The sequence below is a fragment of the Myzus persicae genome, unplaced genomic scaffold (assembly GCF_001856785.1).
Source record: "Myzus persicae strain clone G006 unplaced genomic scaffold, MPER_G0061.0, whole genome shotgun sequence".
NCBI classification, from domain to species: Eukaryota; Metazoa; Arthropoda; class Insecta; order Hemiptera; family Aphididae; genus Myzus; species Myzus persicae.
The window spans coordinates 19,550-38,679 of record NW_019104406.1 but is presented as its reverse complement, the minus strand read 5'-3'; the positions used below and the strand labels follow the sequence as shown (position 1 = coordinate 38,679).

General features: G+C 31.2%; 2 protein-coding genes across 2 annotated transcripts; one reads left to right on the top strand and one right to left on the bottom strand.

Moving 5' to 3' along the window:
• Positions 1–11,315: 11,315 nt before the first annotated feature.
• Positions 11,316–12,392, top strand: LOC111041935 (protein ALP1-like). Its single transcript, XM_022326389.1, has 2 exons — positions 11,316–11,362; positions 11,489–12,392. The coding sequence occupies exons 1-2, from the start codon at positions 11,316–11,318 to the stop codon at positions 12,390–12,392; spliced, it is 951 nt and encodes a 316-aa protein (XP_022182081.1).
• A 4,561-nt stretch (positions 12,393–16,953) lies between these two features.
• Positions 16,954–17,959, bottom strand: LOC111041934. The gene is made up of 2 exons (XM_022326388.1): positions 17,750–17,959; positions 16,954–17,679 (listed from the first exon to the last, which is right to left on the bottom strand). Exons 1-2 carry the CDS (start codon positions 17,957–17,959, stop codon positions 16,954–16,956), a joined length of 936 nt encoding a protein of 311 aa, XP_022182080.1.
• Positions 17,960–19,130: the final 1,171 nt, after the last annotated feature.

Genomic DNA, 19,130 nt, shown 5'->3' with positions numbered 1-19,130 from the left:
ATATAAAATACTCACATAAATAATAAATATCTTTAAACAATTATAATCAATTTAAAAGTGTATAATTAGGTAATATAATAAAAATTGCCATTAGATAAAAATGTAAGTCAATAAAAAAATTAATAATAATACATTTTACGGAAGTTTCTTTTTTTTGTGGGATTTTGGTATGTCTAATAATTGTTCAGATGAACGCTTTGAAAGTAACAATAATAAACCATTTTCTTTATTTATCATAGAATTCACTTTCGAATGAACACCATTTAAAATCTTAAGCTGTTCAGATAATTCTTTTGAATGGTCATTTGTATTAACTATGTATGTTAAATCTATCATCTTTTTTAGAGTTTCTCGAATTTGTTCTTGAAGATTCTGTTGCTTTTCATTGTCTGGAATTGTACTATGTTGGTCATTTCTACTGTTGTCTATATCTATATCATGCAATTGTAAAGCATTTTCTTTTTCCAATACATTAACAGGTGATTTTGTTAATATTTTCTTACTGTGTACATTTTTTATAGAATAATGAGGATCAGCAGATATGAACGGATTATTTAAAAAATGTTCAGGTAAATCATCAAAAGAATACTCTGGAATTTAAAGAAATATTGCACATATATGTTTACATGGCCAATGGAACTTAATATAATCAATACATGTACAATTTGGTATTTGGAAATTAATTGTGTAAGCACAAGTTCCATCTTCACTCTTTACATTAAATGTATGTTTCAATTCTAACTTTTTTATTTTATTTTCAGAATATATATTTTGAGCAGTAGAATGTCTATTATAAATATGCTTGACAAATGGTTCAGGTCTTCCATGTAAAAATGTAGGTATAATATTAGAAATTAGATTTTGTCCATTGTTCAATTTTAACAGCCAGGAGTATGTTGATCAATTTTACTTTGGTGTTTTTCATAAGTAAATTTAATAATATAATTTCTTAATGTTTTTTCATCAGGATAAAATGCTCGAGATATTGGAGAGGGTGAAGTTGTACAAGTTCTTTCAACAAAGTCCTTCAGCATAGATGATACAATCTTAATATTAGAAAACCCATTATTCACCAATCGGGAAACTTCTTTTAATACTGAACTATCAATAGGTAGATTTAAAAGAGATGTTTCTATTGCATGATTGACGATTGTGTACTGAAGGAAGTGACAGAAGTAGTAAGTATTTTTCTTTGGCATTTTTTTGTACATTTTCTACTTTCAACTCATTTTTTAACTTTTCTATTATAAATTAATATTACCATGTCTTGTAGGTACTTCAATAAAATACGTTTTAAATAGGCTAAAGGTTTCAGTATAGTAAGTTATACTAATTTCTCATTTTTATTTTTTAGGTACCTGTTTTTTAGATCTCCAATTAGATGATGAGCTTTCTACAATTGTAAAATCAGGGAAATATAATAATTTTATAACTACCATAGTTGCTGGGCAGTTAAATTTTTTTGTTCTATTTAGAGAAAATCTTTTTTTAACATAAGTAGGATGATCATTCTATAAACGCCAAAAAAGTAAAAAAAATAATGTTAATTTCTAAGTAAGATATTTGATTTTAGAAATGTATTAAAGTAGTGTTGTTACATCTGTATTGTCCTTCAATTTGTGGTGAGGTCCATTTATACATTCAAAATAAATGTGCTGTTTAATTAAAAATGGACAGCCCATAAATTTAATTGGCAATTCTCCACGCTCAAGGGAAAATTTGTACTTAGATTTTTCTCCTGTCAACACATTTTATATTTTTGGTTCATATTTTGAAATTCATTAAATAACTATTTTAACATTCAGACTTTTTTAATAAATTACCTTCATATTTTATAGACTTTGCCACAACATATCCAAAACCTAATTCTAACAGACGTTTAGTAAACACATTCAAGTCACTGGTTTCTCCTTGAATAGAAATATTATTCACTATGCTTGAGCTGTCTATGAAATTTTTCAGACCGTTAAAATATGTATTGTCTTCCATTTTCATAAAAATAATAATTAAAAAAAACCGCACCGAAGATAATTCAACACAAAAAAATTGATTGAAAAAATGATTTAGTCAAAACACTAAAAGAGTTTCATAAAATATATATGTATGTTATATAGGTACAAATAGTATTAAAGTGGAATAACCCATTCATATCAAGTTATCTTCAATAATATATATATATATTTTTTTTTTGGTACACAGATCACGCAATGATTATTAAATAATCGCAGTTAACCAAAAATAATTTTAATAGTGTTAGAAGTTTTTAGAAGGTACTTAAACTAAAGAGTTAACTAGTAAATAATAACTTTACTTTGATCATGAAAAATTGAGATTATTATTTGACTATTGAGGTAAGATAAATATTTAATTTGCAAATAGTAGTATAATTATTAATTAATAATTTTTACTACCATAATAGTAGGACTTTACACTGATTACTGTATTGTTTAAGCACCTTTATTAAATTTTTAAATTTTTTAAGATACTATATTTATATTAATGTTCTATTTCAGTTTATTAATAACATATTAAATAGTTAATACTAAATATTAACTATTTTAAATAGTTCCATTTCTATGGCCAGAAGTAATGGCCATATTGTAATATAGATTACATGTGTTAAGAAAATTGCAATTGCTGTATATGCAAAATATGCATCAAATTCTACTAGCAGTTAAGTATAGGTGCCTATATTATAAAATAAAAGATTTATTATAAAATTTATATAATAATATGTTATTATATTATATTATATGAAATAATGTAATGTGTGTATTTATTATAATGGATGATACGATATGATAACAACTTTGTTTTTGATAATAACAAAATGATAACGACGGTGGTGGTCTAATCGACTGCGTATAGACAGATCCGAAATGATTCGTTATTCGTTTTGTTCTGACTGTTTCGATTTTCCGAGTCCCAATTTTAGTGTTTTGATTGTATTATTTTGTTATATTCAATTACCTTAAACAATGGTGCTTGTGTGCGCTGTTAAAAATTGTGTTAACTCCAAAAGGAAGACTAAACAAAGCGACTGTCAATTACATAGGTTTCCAAAAGATATATCCTGGTATGTATAAATAATATTTTTTTAGTATAAAAGTTTTCAAGTCAATGTTAATTATATTTTACTATTATTGTAGTTGTAACCAGTGGTTGAAAAATTGTAAATTAAATGATCTTTGCGGCCAGTCGGAAGATTATATTTATAAAAAAGTAATCGGTTATGTAGCAAACATTTTGTTGCTAGTTCATACTGTGATCATGAGAAGACAAGATTATTACCAACAGCAACACCTACAGAGTTTGGTGAGTTAATTTAAAATGTTTAATTGTCATTCATCATAATTCATACATTTATTAAATTGTATTATATTTTTAGATAATACTGAAGAAAAAATTGACCAGCCCTTAGTTGATAGCGTTGAAGTATCCAATGAAGATGATATTTCTCTTGATGCACCAAGATATTCAAACACACCATCAAAATCAAATATATCAGACAATTCAACCCGTATGTTGGTTTTATATTATATTTTGTTACATTTTAGTTACTATTATTTAACATGAATATTAATCTAGATAGAAAGTATACTTTATGTGCAAATGTAATGTTAGGTTATTATTTAATTTAGAGTATATTAATGATAATTGTGAATTAATATTTTCACTTTTATAGGTACTTTAAATAATGATGATATATTCATAGTATAGAAATAAAATAAGTACGTTACTTAAGTTAACAGAATAGGTAACTAGTAAATAAAAAATATAAGGTGATCAATGTTTGTTATTTCTACAATCCAAACTAAAAACACATTATAAAACTTGGGACACATTTGTCATTCAGGAGATACCATATAACCATAAACTTACCCAGCTTTTAGTACCTATGTATTGGATATTGAGCTAAATTAAATTATTGTTAGATATTTATTTTATTTATTTATTTATTTAATGAATAAACGGGCGTGAGCCCAGGTTAAAATTATTAGGTGAACAATACAATCATACAATAACGTAACATGAATAATATAACAACGTATAAAATATAAATTAAACTAAACAATGAATACAAAAATAAAACTATTCAAGGAACAACGGATCCTCATTGGCTAATTTCATTAATCTCGTAATAGGTTCATTTTTTAGATAGTTTCTAGTGCAGAAAGGTATAAAGAAAGGATGATTATTGCGGGTGGACCTAACAGGAACTCTAATGTTAATGAGAGAAAGAAGAGATGGGGAATCGACCAAGCCTGTTAAGAGTTTGTTAAGGAATGTGAGATTATTGAAATGACGACGGTCAGCTAGGGAGGATAAGTTAAGCAAACAGAGAAGAGGAGTGTAATCGTGAGGGGTGCAGTTTACGTTAAGAGAATGTTTCATGTAACATAAAAATTTTCGCTGAACCCTTTCTAGTTGAAAACAAGCATCAGTTGATTGGGGATCCCATACAACTGAGCCGTATTCAACGATTGGACGTACAAGTATATAGCTTTGAGGGAAGCGGAAAGCTTAAAGTCACTAGATATTCTTTTGACGAAACCCAATACCTTAAATGCTTTGCATGTAACTCTGTCTATGTGAGCTTTAGGACAAAGAGAGGGAGTAAAAGTAAAACCAAGATCACAGGTGCTAGAGTCAACTGGAATCAAATTAGTGCCATTGAATGAGTAAATATGAGTAATAGGAGAGCGACTTCTTGTGAATGTCATGGACCGGCACTTTTCAATATTTAATGTGAGACCGAGAGAATCAGCCCATGCGGAGAAACTATTGAAATCATCCTGGAGTTTAAGACAGTCATCGACAGAGTTCGAGGAAAATCTTGTGACCGTTCGACAATTTGCCTAGACAAATTGCTCGTTGAACGTCATGGGGGCGCCCGTTTGACAAGGTCGCCAACCACGAACCGAGGCCCAAAAGACCGGAGCATCGTGGATTTTGTATATATATAATAAATTAACACGAAATGTAAAAAAGAATCTATTGTTTTTTATTGATTTTTTTGTGTTGAAATTATTTTGACGCCGAGAAAGCCGAACGGCATAAAACTCGGACAAAGAAAAAAGTATAATATATATTTTGACAGTCGTCATACATATGACTATGCCACCGATTATAATAATAAATTATGAAAATGATACTACAAAACCTAGCGAGGGGGCTCGGTCGCTCCTAGACGCCGAGGTATACATTACATATTTTTTCTAGGTATACATACCATTATATTTATATATACATAAAAGGAACAAAAAATAATTACATACCAGCCACAAATCCACACACCAACATAGTTAAACAAAAAAAAAAAAAAACATTCCACTCATCATCCGATCCACCGACGGTAATCCGCCGCGGAAACGATTTCGTGGATCTCACTCCATTTTTAAGACTTACACAACATATGGATAAAAACTCGGACGCTGGCTTTTGGTTGCCGGAGACGTCCGTCCAGGTCGGAGGGCAAGAAGAGAAGAAGAAAAAAAAATGCTGGGTGTGCAGTATTGTAGGTGGGCAGCGGTTATCGTCACGGCATAAGGCTTCCTTATGGATAACGGCTGCGGCGACGGTTCGATAGTACAAATTCGACAAACATTATGTATATATATATATATTCTACCAAGGATATACGTGCAGTGGTAATTTGGTAGTTGATATAAATAATTTGGACATACGTAATTTGCATTACACGTCACAATCTTCATATTTATATAATATATATTATTGTTATAGATTAAATAATTAAATTTATTTATAGGTATGGCATCATCAATGTCTAGTTCAACTTCTTCTAAGAACTACTTTATCCACATCTAATACTCAAACCCAAACCACCCAGCTGTAATATGTCAACACACCAAAAAAAAGTCAACTAAACACTAAGGTGAATGAACTTGAAAAAAAAATTGCAGAATATTGGAGTTAAATGTCAGCTTAATGTCCAACAAATTTTCACAAATATTGACATCCAAAGATCTATATATAAATATATTCATATTCTCCCGTATAATTTTTTGATAACAGTTTTTTATTTTTTTCATACAATAACCATTTTTGCTCAGTCGATTTAAATGTTTTTGATTTTATTATTAATTTGCAAGCTTCTTTAATATCATAAACAAAAACATGACAAAAATGACTGAAAATAACATAGTATTCAGATGGCGATACAATATTTTCTCTTTGCCTCAATTCTTTTTCTATTCTCCCAAATACTCTATCGGGAAGCATATAACTAAGCCCCCCCACAGGAAATATGTGATAAATTTTTTTTTAAATTGTTTCTTTGCAATTAACATAGTTTAGAAGAGTTTCCATAATAAACTGGTGGTTTTTATTTTGACCTGCACACGAGTCAGAATACAAATTAAGAATTGTTGGTGGATTTATTCGATTTTTGTAACGAGTTTCTAAAATATTTAGGAAATGTGTCAATGATGATCCGATTTCATTAGGCCCTCTGCCACTCTCTGTTTCAAGCCATGTATACAAAAATCAATTTTCTTTACTTTGATTATTTTCTGAGTTGATAACAAATGTTACGTTATACAGCCAAACTTGTAGGTGTCTACTATAGAATGTTTCTGTGACGCTTAGCTTCGGTAACGGTTGGTTTTGCATCATGTCAAAGCTGACCTGTATTGTATCATCAGACTGAATTGACATCATTTTAGAAAAAAATTTTGATTTTGCTAATGCTCTTTTAACTTAATCTGTAAAACTTCTTTAATATCATCATCTTTTTTGTTTTTTATTTGACATAATTTTTGTGTACAAAATGAGCATACATCCTGGCGAGGATGTCCAAAACTAAGGTTGAAGTTTTTTGTGAATACTTTATAATATTTACTAAAAGATGCCAAAGGCAGTTGTAGAGTTGTCACAATATTATGTAGAATATAACAATATATAATAATTATTGTATACAATTAATGAGTAGGTAATGACAAATAAGTAATATTCACTTAGGATAGTTGTACGCACCGAGCCGTTGTGCATATCGCTTATCTGTGCGCCGGTGACCGTTGTCCACATTATCTCCCGTGCATCCATACCTCATACACTCTGTCTAATTACACATTATTATAATTATTAATGACCATATTTTTTGTCTTTGTTTCTGTTGTATTATTTGCTTTTATGCCAAACGTCTTTGTAGATTGTTATCATATTATCTGTGTCTTGTTTATAATCTTTTCTGTATCATATTTTGTCTTCGCTCTTATGTTATGTTCGTTCGCAAAAATTTGTTCATTGCCATTTCGGCACCCTTTTTTTTGTTCTTTGCGGCACGATCATCAAGCAACTTAAACACTGTATCGTCGTGGGCTAATACAGCCACACATATTGCTGTTCAAAATAAATATACAATCCACCAACAATAAGTGAGTTCTTTTTTGTTTCTTACTATTATCTGCTCCTTACCAACGTGTGTGCTGCGAGACATATTATATTTACGTGTGCCATCGCCCGTCATTCCTGCGAGACCGTCGACTCTTTGTCGATTGCTGATAGTCGTTGCTAGCCGCGTACGCGGTCTTCACGTATTGGTTCACCCAGTCCGCATAAGTCCGCCAGCATCCGGCGTGGTGTGTGAGAGGCCGCCCTGGTCTGCCAATTTGCCACGGTCGTCCAGTCGCGCCACGCATCGACGAATCTATCCGCCCACTGCACCTGCCTTAATTTTAATTAACCTTAACTCATAGTTTATAAGAAATGCTCGATTATATGTGAGCCTCGTCGTTCATTGCACCACACCGAACTGACCAAGAGGACAACCCACCCAACACATCCATTGTATAAACGGTTTCCGTCCTGTCATAACATCCGTCTTTCCGCCACAGGTGGCCGGTTCTACATTCTACGTTTCATAGCATCAGGTATGATAAATTGTCTACCCACTCATATTTAAGGGGCATGAAAAAGAAGTTGCCTATACACCACCCCTTACGGTTATAAAGTGTCCCATCAAATTGAACGACACTTCGTTTAGCTCCACGTAGCACTTTTGTCCAAAACAATAGTAAAATAAACACAATTAGTTTATCAGTCATAATGACATTTTCAAATGGATATCATAACAAACCAACCTTATTTATAGAATTATGGTTACTGTTATCGTTTTAGACAATTTGTTTACTTATCAAATAATGTAATCAAAACGTATTGAAAGAAAACTAAAATTATTGATGTCAAAGAAACTAAAATATAGTTTTAAAAAAAGTATTTCTGTAGATACTTGGAAATAGTACGTTAAGAGAAAAAAATAAAATGATAGCTTGTATAGTAAACACTATGGGTAATAACTCATCATGAATAAAAAGTGGAATTAGCACGTTCTGTCATAATAATGGCAATAGTACATTTTGAAAAGTAACAAAAGTGGCTCTCATATGAATTGCATTGGATTTAGCACATTTTGCATTAAAATTGGTAGTACCACATTTTCAAATAAAACCACTATGGAAATAACACGTTTTGATCTAAACACCCTTTTTATAAATGAGCGTATCAAATAAAATATTGATGTTAGGAACGAAACGATAGCACCATTCGATTTCCCGCCATCTTTACAATAAGAAAAGCCTATAACATCGATTTTGTTAAAAGTGGCATTAACACGTTTTGCAGTACCACCCTTCATTTAGTCTTGTAAAAACGGGCTTGACCTCCGAGATCAACATAATTCATATGAGACCATTCTTCAAATGAAATGTTGAAAAATCCTTCACGACACACCATCTCATGGTAGTCATATTGTTTTGGAAATTGATTTTTTGTTCCCAGAGGTAGAAAAACACCAGACTTTACAGGCGTTTTCTTATAGAAAGCATTTCTGAGGGGGCTCGGTACATGTTTGATATTTGTTTTTTTACATGGGGTAACAAAAACAGATTCATCGATTATATTTTCTGGTAGAATTGGAGCACTACTAGGTATTAGTGGATCTCTCTCTGTCCGAATAAAATCAATTTCTGGCGATGCATTCGTATATTCTAATGAAACATTGTCACTTTCCAGAGGTTCAGATTCTGTGGGCACCGAATAAGAAACGCAATTTTAAAAGTACTATTAACATTATCAGTATTTTCATTAAAATAAAAAGTATTTGAATCAATATTTTCAGTGTTATCCATTGATAGACACCGGGGCAGATTGAGGTACTTTATACATTCTTTGTACACTTTATTCCTATTGGCATCATTTAGAGGGACTCTAATGTTTCTGCATATGTAAGTTAGAGTTCTGTGATTGTAATTTACAAAATCGTTAGACGTGTAATTACAATTTCTATAAATTTGATTATTGTGCTATTATTAATTTCTGATGTATTAGCCACATCAGCGGAATTCATAGTTCCAATACACTTACGAAGAGATGAATTTTTTCTTTTAATAGCATTTACTATTGATTTTCTTAAATTATGATCAGTATTTTTCTTAAAGATGAAATTGCAAATATTATTTACACAACTATCGGAAACAGAGACATTCTCAAAATTTAATTCTGGATATTCTGTCTTAATATAATGAGCTACCTCATTCAATTTATATTTTAAACTCATTTTTAAGCTAGTAAATTGTTAACCTAATGTGTCTGATATAAAATCGACAACACTTTTGTAGGAAACTTTTGTATGTCTCAGATTGTAATTCAACGACACTTTTGTATGTCTAAGATTGTAATTCAACGACACTTTAGTTTGTCTGCTATTGTAATTCAACGACACTTTTGTTTGTCTGATATTGTAATTCAACAACAATATTGTATGCCTGAAATAGCAATTCAACGACACTTTTACATGCCTGAAATAGTAATTCAACGACACTTTTATATGCCTGAAATAGTAATTCAACGACACCTTTGTATGCCTGTGTAGCGAGCTGTGACTATGTTTAAATATTATAAATAATCATTCCAGTAAATCACTCCAGTAGTTATAAATATACAGAAGAAACACGATATGTTGAAGGAGGCCTACGAAGCGTCTATTGCGCGTGACCTCGAAACGTATATGTTAATAAATATATCACTACTTATATGAATATTATTAAAATAGTTCACATTAAGAGCCCGTTCACACGATTCGATATTCTACCGTATACGGATATTTTCTCTATTCGGTGTCTTTCGTTTGGACTGTTCAGACGTACGGTAATTTACCGTACACCGTACGCAATCTTGCAATACCGTTCCCGGTTTTCAGTCTGAGAGACTTCGTGATCGCATACGCATCAAGACGTGTGAAGATGGACTTGAATACATTTATAGTTATATACTGGTATCGCAAGTATCGTCAACAGCAACGAATTTCAAATCGAAGATTCTGGGTACATCCTATTGTGAGTCAAAGAAATATTTTAGGCTCCTTTAATACGCTTATGTGTCAATTACGACAGGACGAAACAAAATTTTTTAATTATTTTCGAATGTCGATACCTACTTTTGATGATCTATTGAGAAGAGTAGAAATTAATTTGACAAGGCAAGACACAAATATGAGAGCAAGCATCAGTCCAGAAGAAAAATTATCCATATGTTTAAGGTAAGTTATATAGTTTTATTTTTGTACTTATTCATATTTTAAAATGAAAATAATAACTGTTAACAAAATATAATAGAAACTTAAGTTATTAATATATCACAAAAACAATCAACATTTTTACTTTTAACAACTATTTAATATACTAAAAATATACTTTAATAGCTCTAAATTATATCAGCAACATCGTATTCTTCGGATTCTGGACTTGCTGTTGGTTGGTCTATGGTTATGTTCTGGAAATGAGGTTGAGGTTGTTGAGGTAGTTGGGAGTAGTATCCATAATTTGGCCAAGGATAATTTTGTTGAATAGGAGTTGGTGTTAGTAAATTGTGTTGATTGTCATGGTATGCATACTGCGAGGTTTTTTTTTTTATATTTTGTAACATCGATATGACACTCGCTTGAAATTCTAAAATTTGATCCTCATTAAGTGATGACAAGCTAGGCAGAAGGCCTTTGAAAAATGATAAATGACGGTTTTCTTCATTCCTTGCAGGTGCCTGTATTTGGTGATCGATAAATTTTATCATTTTTGCATCCAATTCACGTGTCGGATCTGACTTGCGCTTATTTTGTGTACCAGAAATACTTGATTGGTTAGCTGGTGATTCATTAAAAACATTTTTTTCACTCTCAACAGATTGGTGTGATCCTTTGTTTTGCTTAATCGAACTATCCTCAGCGCTTTCTTGGGCAGTTGTTGAGTCCATTATTTTTTTTAAAAAACACATTTGATTATGGTACAAATAAAGTCTTGATGGCTTGGCAGCAGATCCAGATCTTTTTTCTTCTTTATGTTTTTTGGTAGATTTCATCCACGAATCTCGTGTTTGGGTCCATTTTTTCAAAACGATTTTACCTGGTTTAAATTATTTAATTAATTAAATTTGTATATAAATACACTTATTTATTTTTTATTTTTTCTCTTAGGTATTTAGCGTCTGGATGTTCATTTAAAGATCTTCATTATTCCTATCGAATCGGTATTTCAACAATAAGTTACATTATAAGAGAAGTAACAACAATTATATGGGTCAATCTACATAGCGAATTTATGCAATTACCATCTACATCTATGGCTTGGGAACAAATATCTAATGGTTTTCAATCTAAAGCTAATTTTCCACACTGTATTGGTGCTGTTGATGGTAAACATATCAGAGTAAAAAAGCCTTCAAATAGTGGATCGATGTATTTTAACTATAAAGACTACTTTTCAATAATATTATTAGCCGTTGTAGATTCCGAATACCGTTTTATATATGTGAGTGTCGGGTCATATGGAAAAGACTGTGATTCTTCAATTTTTAAAGAAACGACATTTTGGAAAAAGTTGACGGAAAATTCATTGCATTTACCGATACCAAGACCTTTAAGTGAACATTCAAACACAAATGTTCCATTCGTGATTATTGGAGACGAAGGTTTTGCATTAAATGACAATTTATTAAGGCCTTATGGAGGAACACATTTAAATAAGGTTAAACGTGTATTTAATTATCGATTAACTAGAGCTAGAAGATATGTAGAATGCGATTTTGGTATCCTGTCAAACAAATGGCGAATATTTCATAGACCGTTGGATGTAAATGTAGAAACAGCTATCGGAATAGTAAAAGCATGCACAGTATTACACAATTTTGTCAGACAAAAAGATGGATTTGATTTTCAAAGTAACCAAATAGAGCCAGAAATAAACTGTTTTCCTAATATATTAAACGCACAATCAATCAGAGGTGGCAGTTCTGCAAATTCAATCAGGGCAACATTTGCTGACTATTTTGTCTCTGGAGTTGGATCAGTACCTTGGCAAGATGAATCCATAGGTTATTAACACCGATCATAAATATACAAGTCATCTCTAATCGAAATCAAGAAAATTCAAAATCAAGATTTACATACGTCATATTAGATATTATTACTATTTACTTTATTAGATACGTACATAAGTTATAATGTATTAATTATTTAAAATATCTTTTTTTTTGTTTATATATACATATTTATGTTTCGTTTTAAGCTCATTTATATAGAACATAACGTGACTTTATTACAAAATGCTCATATTAAAATAATTAAAATTATAATGACTTACCAAAATTTTGCCTTTCTTTTTGGTCCAATGCCTGGAAGTCTTCGTTTAAAATGGTACATATTTCCCTCCATGCCGATTCTTTTGATGTCTTATCCTTATAACTATCCAATGTTTTATCCCACAGTGCAGGTCTTGCTTCGACCAATGATATAAGCATCTCTGTATTTATATCATCTATATTACTCAATTGTAATTAAATTAAATTAAATTAACTGTAAAATAATTATTTAAAACACTTGTGATTCGGTAGAAGCAAAGACGAAAAATGACGCACTATCAGTCAAAATATTGAATCGTCTGAACGCAGTGTCTATAAATACATTGCCACGATAAACCGAATCGGTTTTTCTACCGTACGACCGATTCGGTTTGCAGTAACAAAACCGAATGACAAAATCGACCTAATCGGTAATTTTATCGAACACGGTACAATTCCGTATCGTCTGAATATACGCATTTAAATTATATTGACACTAGCTAATACGGTCAAATCGCCGATACGGCAAAACCGCCGATTCGGGATCGTGTGAACGGGCTCTAACAGCGTTGTGTTGCCTCAATAGAGATGACAACGACCAGATAGGCAAGGGACATCCGGCGTGTGCAGCGCGTGGCCGCCCACGGTATTACCTTATATGGTAAAGTAGTAGGATAATAAGCAGGGATACGATCCAAGGATCACCATTATAAAATACGTCGCTCGAATAGGCTTCGGCAGACGGACCAACACCAACGACAAGCTAGGAGCTAGGATATGACAGTCACATCTCGCTAGTCTTCATTATTTAATATAGTCACTTTGCACTTAGTAAATTTATTGTTTTTTTTGTATTAATCAAAATAAAAGTATTCAATTTATAAAGAAAAACAAACTCTTCTTCGTTTATTCTCAACACCATCAAACGAACGTAGTCGGTTTGTTACACCTGAAATAGTAATTCAACGACATTTTTGTATATCTTAGCCGACTAAAATTAACTTTCTTAGATAACTATACCTAACTATAACTAACAATACCTAACAATAAAGAAGAAAAACCATCTTTAAAAAATAATTGAATAATAAAAAAACACTATAAAAAATGAAAACTAAAAAATAACTAAATTATAAAAAAAAACACTGTAAAAAATGAAAACTATAAATAGTAAAAACACAATTAAAACCGAAATAAAACGTATATTTCTAACAATTAAATGTTTAGAATTAGCACTGGGTAGAAAAACCGCAGTGAGTGCGCAAGGAAAAAGCCGAAGAAAACCGAATAGAAAATTTGTAGGAAAAACCCGGATCACTTGCGCCTGAAAAATACTTACATTTAATTTTAAAATAAACTCCAAATATTAATGCATTCAATAATATTTTACACAGTTAGAAATCATCATTAACCTTGTGACAATGCCACACTGGCACACATGGATAATAAATTAAGATATTTTAAAAGATCAAAAATACCTTTCCCAGAAGCTCTGAAGCAACCCTTGAACTAGTTTCCATCGCTTTAACGCTGTAATCTCCTTTTCTTCGATCATTGGTTCTGAATGGAACATCAACGGGCCTCCTATTAGAAAATGAGCTGGAGTTATTGGTTCCAAGTCATTGGGGTCGCTACTCATGGGCGAAAGGGGTCGACAATTCAGGCATGCCTCTATTTGGCATAACAGTGTTTGCAATTCACTTAGGGTTAAAGATATGCCTCTCACTACTCTGGTGAGGTGGAATTTGGCACTTTTCACTGCGCCCTCCCATATGCCACCAAAATGTGGCGCTGCAGGCGGGTTAAACTTCCAAGTTATTCCTTCTGATGCTAGACAACCATCAACCTTGGACACATATACAGCTAGCTCTTTGCGTGCTCCAATAAAATTCATTCCATTATCACTCCTCACCATGCTCGGCTTTCCCCTTCTAGATATGAATCTTCTAAACGCTGCTACGAAAGCGTTGGTTGTTAAATCCTCCACTGCCTCGATGTGGACTGCTCTCGTTGAGAAATAGACAAATATTGCGATCCATGCCTTTTTCCCGGCTTTCCGCGTATTCCACTTCTGATGATCAGCGGCCCTGCAAAGTCAACACCAGTAGTTGTGAATGGACGAGAGTGTTGAACGCGTTGCTTCGGAAGTGATCCCATTATCGGCTGGTCAAACGTGGGCCTCGCCCTCTTGCATATGACGCACTGCCAAACAACTGAGCGTGCAATTGCTCTGCCTCGCGTTGGCCAATATGTCCTTCTGACCTCTGCTAGGAGTGCTTGCGGACCACAATGCAGCATTCTATGATGGCAGTCCTTGTATATTAAATGATCAGGCGGCAGTACTATTGGATTTTTTTGCTCCTTTGAAACAGTCGCGTTTTGTAAGCGCCCTCCCACTAATATCAGTCCGTTGTCAATATACGGGCATAGTGATCTGAGGCTGCTTTTGCGTGGTATCTCTATACCATTTTTCAACGCTATCACCTCTTTTCCAAATGCTTCTGCTTGTGCTCTTTTTATTAATACCTCTTTCGCTTCCTGCAGTTCCTGGGCAGTTAGATACTGGCTCCAAGATGCTTTTCTCTTAAGTCGTAAATATTCCACAAACCGTCTCAGCCAAGCGATGGCACGGGTTAACCTTCGCCAGTCTGAATATCTACTTACTACTGCATCAATGGTGCTTACAAGTTAATAAAAAAAAAAAAATGTAAATAAATAATATGAATATATTTTATTATATATTTTATATCATAATTGTAAATTTTTTTTAATTATTTAACATTTTCGGACTTAAATTATACCCTTATTATTTTTTTTTAAAAAACACGTAATATAATTAATAATTAGGTACCTAGGTACCTCTATCTAATAAAGAATGAAAATAAAAATATATTTTAAATGTATTAATGACCACGTCCATGGGATTTTGCATTTGGTAAGTTAGCGTTTACATTACTGCCAAGATTTCTTTTCCTTTTTTTTATACCAGATTCACATTTAGCTGGTCGACCTGATGGTAATCTTTTACTCCCTCTTGTAATATTTGGTGACCGTCTAGCAATAGAAGTCGGTTGGACAGAATTTTTTGCACCAGATCTCTTTCGTAATGGTACTGATACATTTCCAGCTGTATGCAAGAATGTCTCTCATTGTCCTTCACTTGTAATTTTTTTTAGTCGTGTTTCAAGAGTTTGTATTCCAGAAGAAGATGAACCATACTTTGTGTCATTAAATTTCATTAATTTTAATATATTCTGAAAGGCATTATAAGTTTCTTTATTTGTGTCTGCTATCTCATGGCTTAAAGAAGATTGCATTTTATCTGTTTCATTTAATTCATGGATAAATTCAGAACTTTTATTTTTCTCAACTAATATTCTTTCATCATCAGAGATCACTACAGTTTGAGCAATATTTATTTCATCTAAATATGCAGAGTTCTCTACATAAAATGGTTGAAAAAAAATCAATTTTCAGAGATTTATCTCCTCATGCTAGCATTGCAATTTCATGTCTATCTTGAGGAGTAACAGGGGGGAAATTGTTGGACATTTCATCATAATGTATATATACTGCACATTGATGTTTGCAAAATTTGCCATACTTCCCAATTGAACATGAACAACAACCAGCTTCTAAATTAACGTCATAAGTACTTGAAGGATTTTTTTCACTTGGAACAATATAATTATTTTGTGCGCTATGAATAATTTGATTTTTTTTTACATAATTTGCCTTCTTAATTAATGTGTCCAAGAAAATTCTTGCTTCTCTATTTTTTATATTTCTACAATAAGCAAATGTCATTAGTCGCCCACAGTAATGTTCTTCCAACACAGTGCAAGTGAAATCTAATAATGCAATAACATTATAGGCTTTAACTCTTGAGAGTACTGAATCCTTAACCCGGCGTTAGTCGCACTAGTGTATATTACGTAGTTAGTCGCACTGCGGTCTTTTCGACCGCGTTATAATTTTCAAGTAAATAATTATAAAAAAACGTTGTTTCATAGGTATATGTTTAGTAATATTACTGAAACAAATCAATTTTCATATAACTTTAATAACTTATGGTTTTATTTATAAAAAAAAAAATCGAAACTGAAAGTTATTTCCTTGTACATAAATTAGGTATCTAATTTTAAAAAAGTAATGTACAAATTGTATTTAAATTTATATACTATATACTATGTATGTATGAGTTATTTAAATGAATAAATGAAATAAATAATAATAACATAAATAAATGAAAAATATAATAATTGTATTAATATTCTGAATTATCTGATGAATGTTGTGCATCTTCGCAACATTTCTGGCAATACGTTACGGTATGTTCCTTACAAATATAATTTTCACAGTTTTTACGTTGCGTTTTTGTTTTTCTATTTTTTTTTCGATCACAGTAGTAACATCTTCTTCACGAGTTGGTCCAGCGTTAGGTTGTTCTATGTATTTTTCACCCAAAATTGAAGCAATTTTTCGTTTTACCTCTATTGGTAATGTCTTGATATTTGTACGTTGTTGTAAGTAGCCCATTGTAAGTCGCTTACCAAGTGTTTGTAAGAACTCACGTCTATTTATATTACAATTATTGTTCGCTTTGTATATAAGTTGGCTATTAATTCCTGCGATATTCAAAAGACTGTAAAAAATTGTAAGAGGCCAACGACGGCTTATTCTCGCAACTGAATAGTTTCCTTTTAGCTCATCAACTACATCTACACCACCTTTTGTCATGTTATAAAATGTAATAATTTCAGGTTTATTTAAATTGGAATCTATGGCATTATCATGGTGCATCGTAGACAGCAATAACACAATTTTACTTTTTTTGGGCACGTGGGAAACTAGTGTCATGTCTTTAGTAAATCCAAACATATTCGACTGTATAATTTTACCACGTGTATGACAAAAATTTGGAGGTATTTCCCTTTTGTTTTTTCTTATAGTCCCTACCATGGTTATTCTGTGTTTTTTCAGTAATTCAGTAGCTAGTGGTACTATATATAAACCTACATTTTCCTCTGAACGACTCGAGCATTTCATCAACTGTTACATATTCACCAACTGTATAATATTTTTGACAACGATCAACAAAGCCATCAAAAATGTTTCTTACAGAAGCTAATCTATCGGTTTTTATCCGAGTATTTCTAGAATTAACGTTATCAAATCTCAAACATTGTAATATAAACCGAAATCTTCTTATATTCATAGTCGCTTGGAAATAATCGACACCTAATCCATCAGTCCTCCACAAATCACATAAATTTTGATGGGACGATCGTAAAGAACCAGATAAATGTAGTAAACCTATTATTGCTTTCATCTCTATAATATAGGTATCTTTAGCATCTCTAACTCGTGAAAAATGTTCTCTTATTTTTTGAATTTTTATGTTTGTAAAATTGACTATTTCTGATATTACCTCACATTATTTATTATTTATTATTTATTCCATTATACATTATATTATCTTTTGAGTTGTATTGATTGATGTTGTCACCTCATTTAAATTAATTATAAAATATCATACAGAGTACAAAACATTAAAATTAGCAATATTTTTAGTTTCAATACACATCATTGGTAATATGTACTTAATCCAGCTACATTTTTCCCACTCCATTGCAATTGTCTTAAATATCTAAAAAGTTGAATTCTCAATATAATAATTAAATAATGTAACAATTAAAAATATTTATACATACTTTACTTGTTTTGTAGTCTGTTGAAATATTTAAATCCAATATGTGAAACATTATTTTATTTTTCACAGTTACCATTTTCAAATGTAATTATACATAGCAGTATGAATGATAACATACAGGATCTTCTGAATTTTATGTCAAAGGTAGTTGAAAATTGATTAAATTACCCATCATTTATTTTAAATATTAATATTAATAATATTACTGAGATGAAAACTATTGTGAACACTTGGAAATATTTTAATTTATAATAAATAATAATATACATATAGGCAGTTTTGACAATTCTAAAATTAAAAATGTATGCTTGCCAATATTATACTGAAAATACAAATATTAACTAGACAATAAGATTACTCATAATTTAGAATTGTCTAAAGGGAATTAGTTAGGTAGTTAAAATTGAAAATTAAGAATAATATTACATTTTGAAAGTTGTTTCGAAGTAAAGTGAAACTCATTAGATAGGTTTAGTATTAATATCATTAGGTATTCTAACTTTAAATGTTTAAAGCTATTTTAATTGACAAAATGCGTTAAATTGTTTCAATAATTGATGACACTACAGAATTATAGAAAAAATCTTGATAAGTAACTAAAATCATGATAATATTATAGTTAAATAATCTTAAAATATATATCTCAATAAACCTATCTCAATATTTATACTCAATAATATACATAATAATACATTGTTTTCCTAAACAAACACATAATATGTTACTTTTAAGTTTAAATTTTTCCAGCAGCCAATTAAGGCATCTACCTACTTGGATTTATTAACTTGAA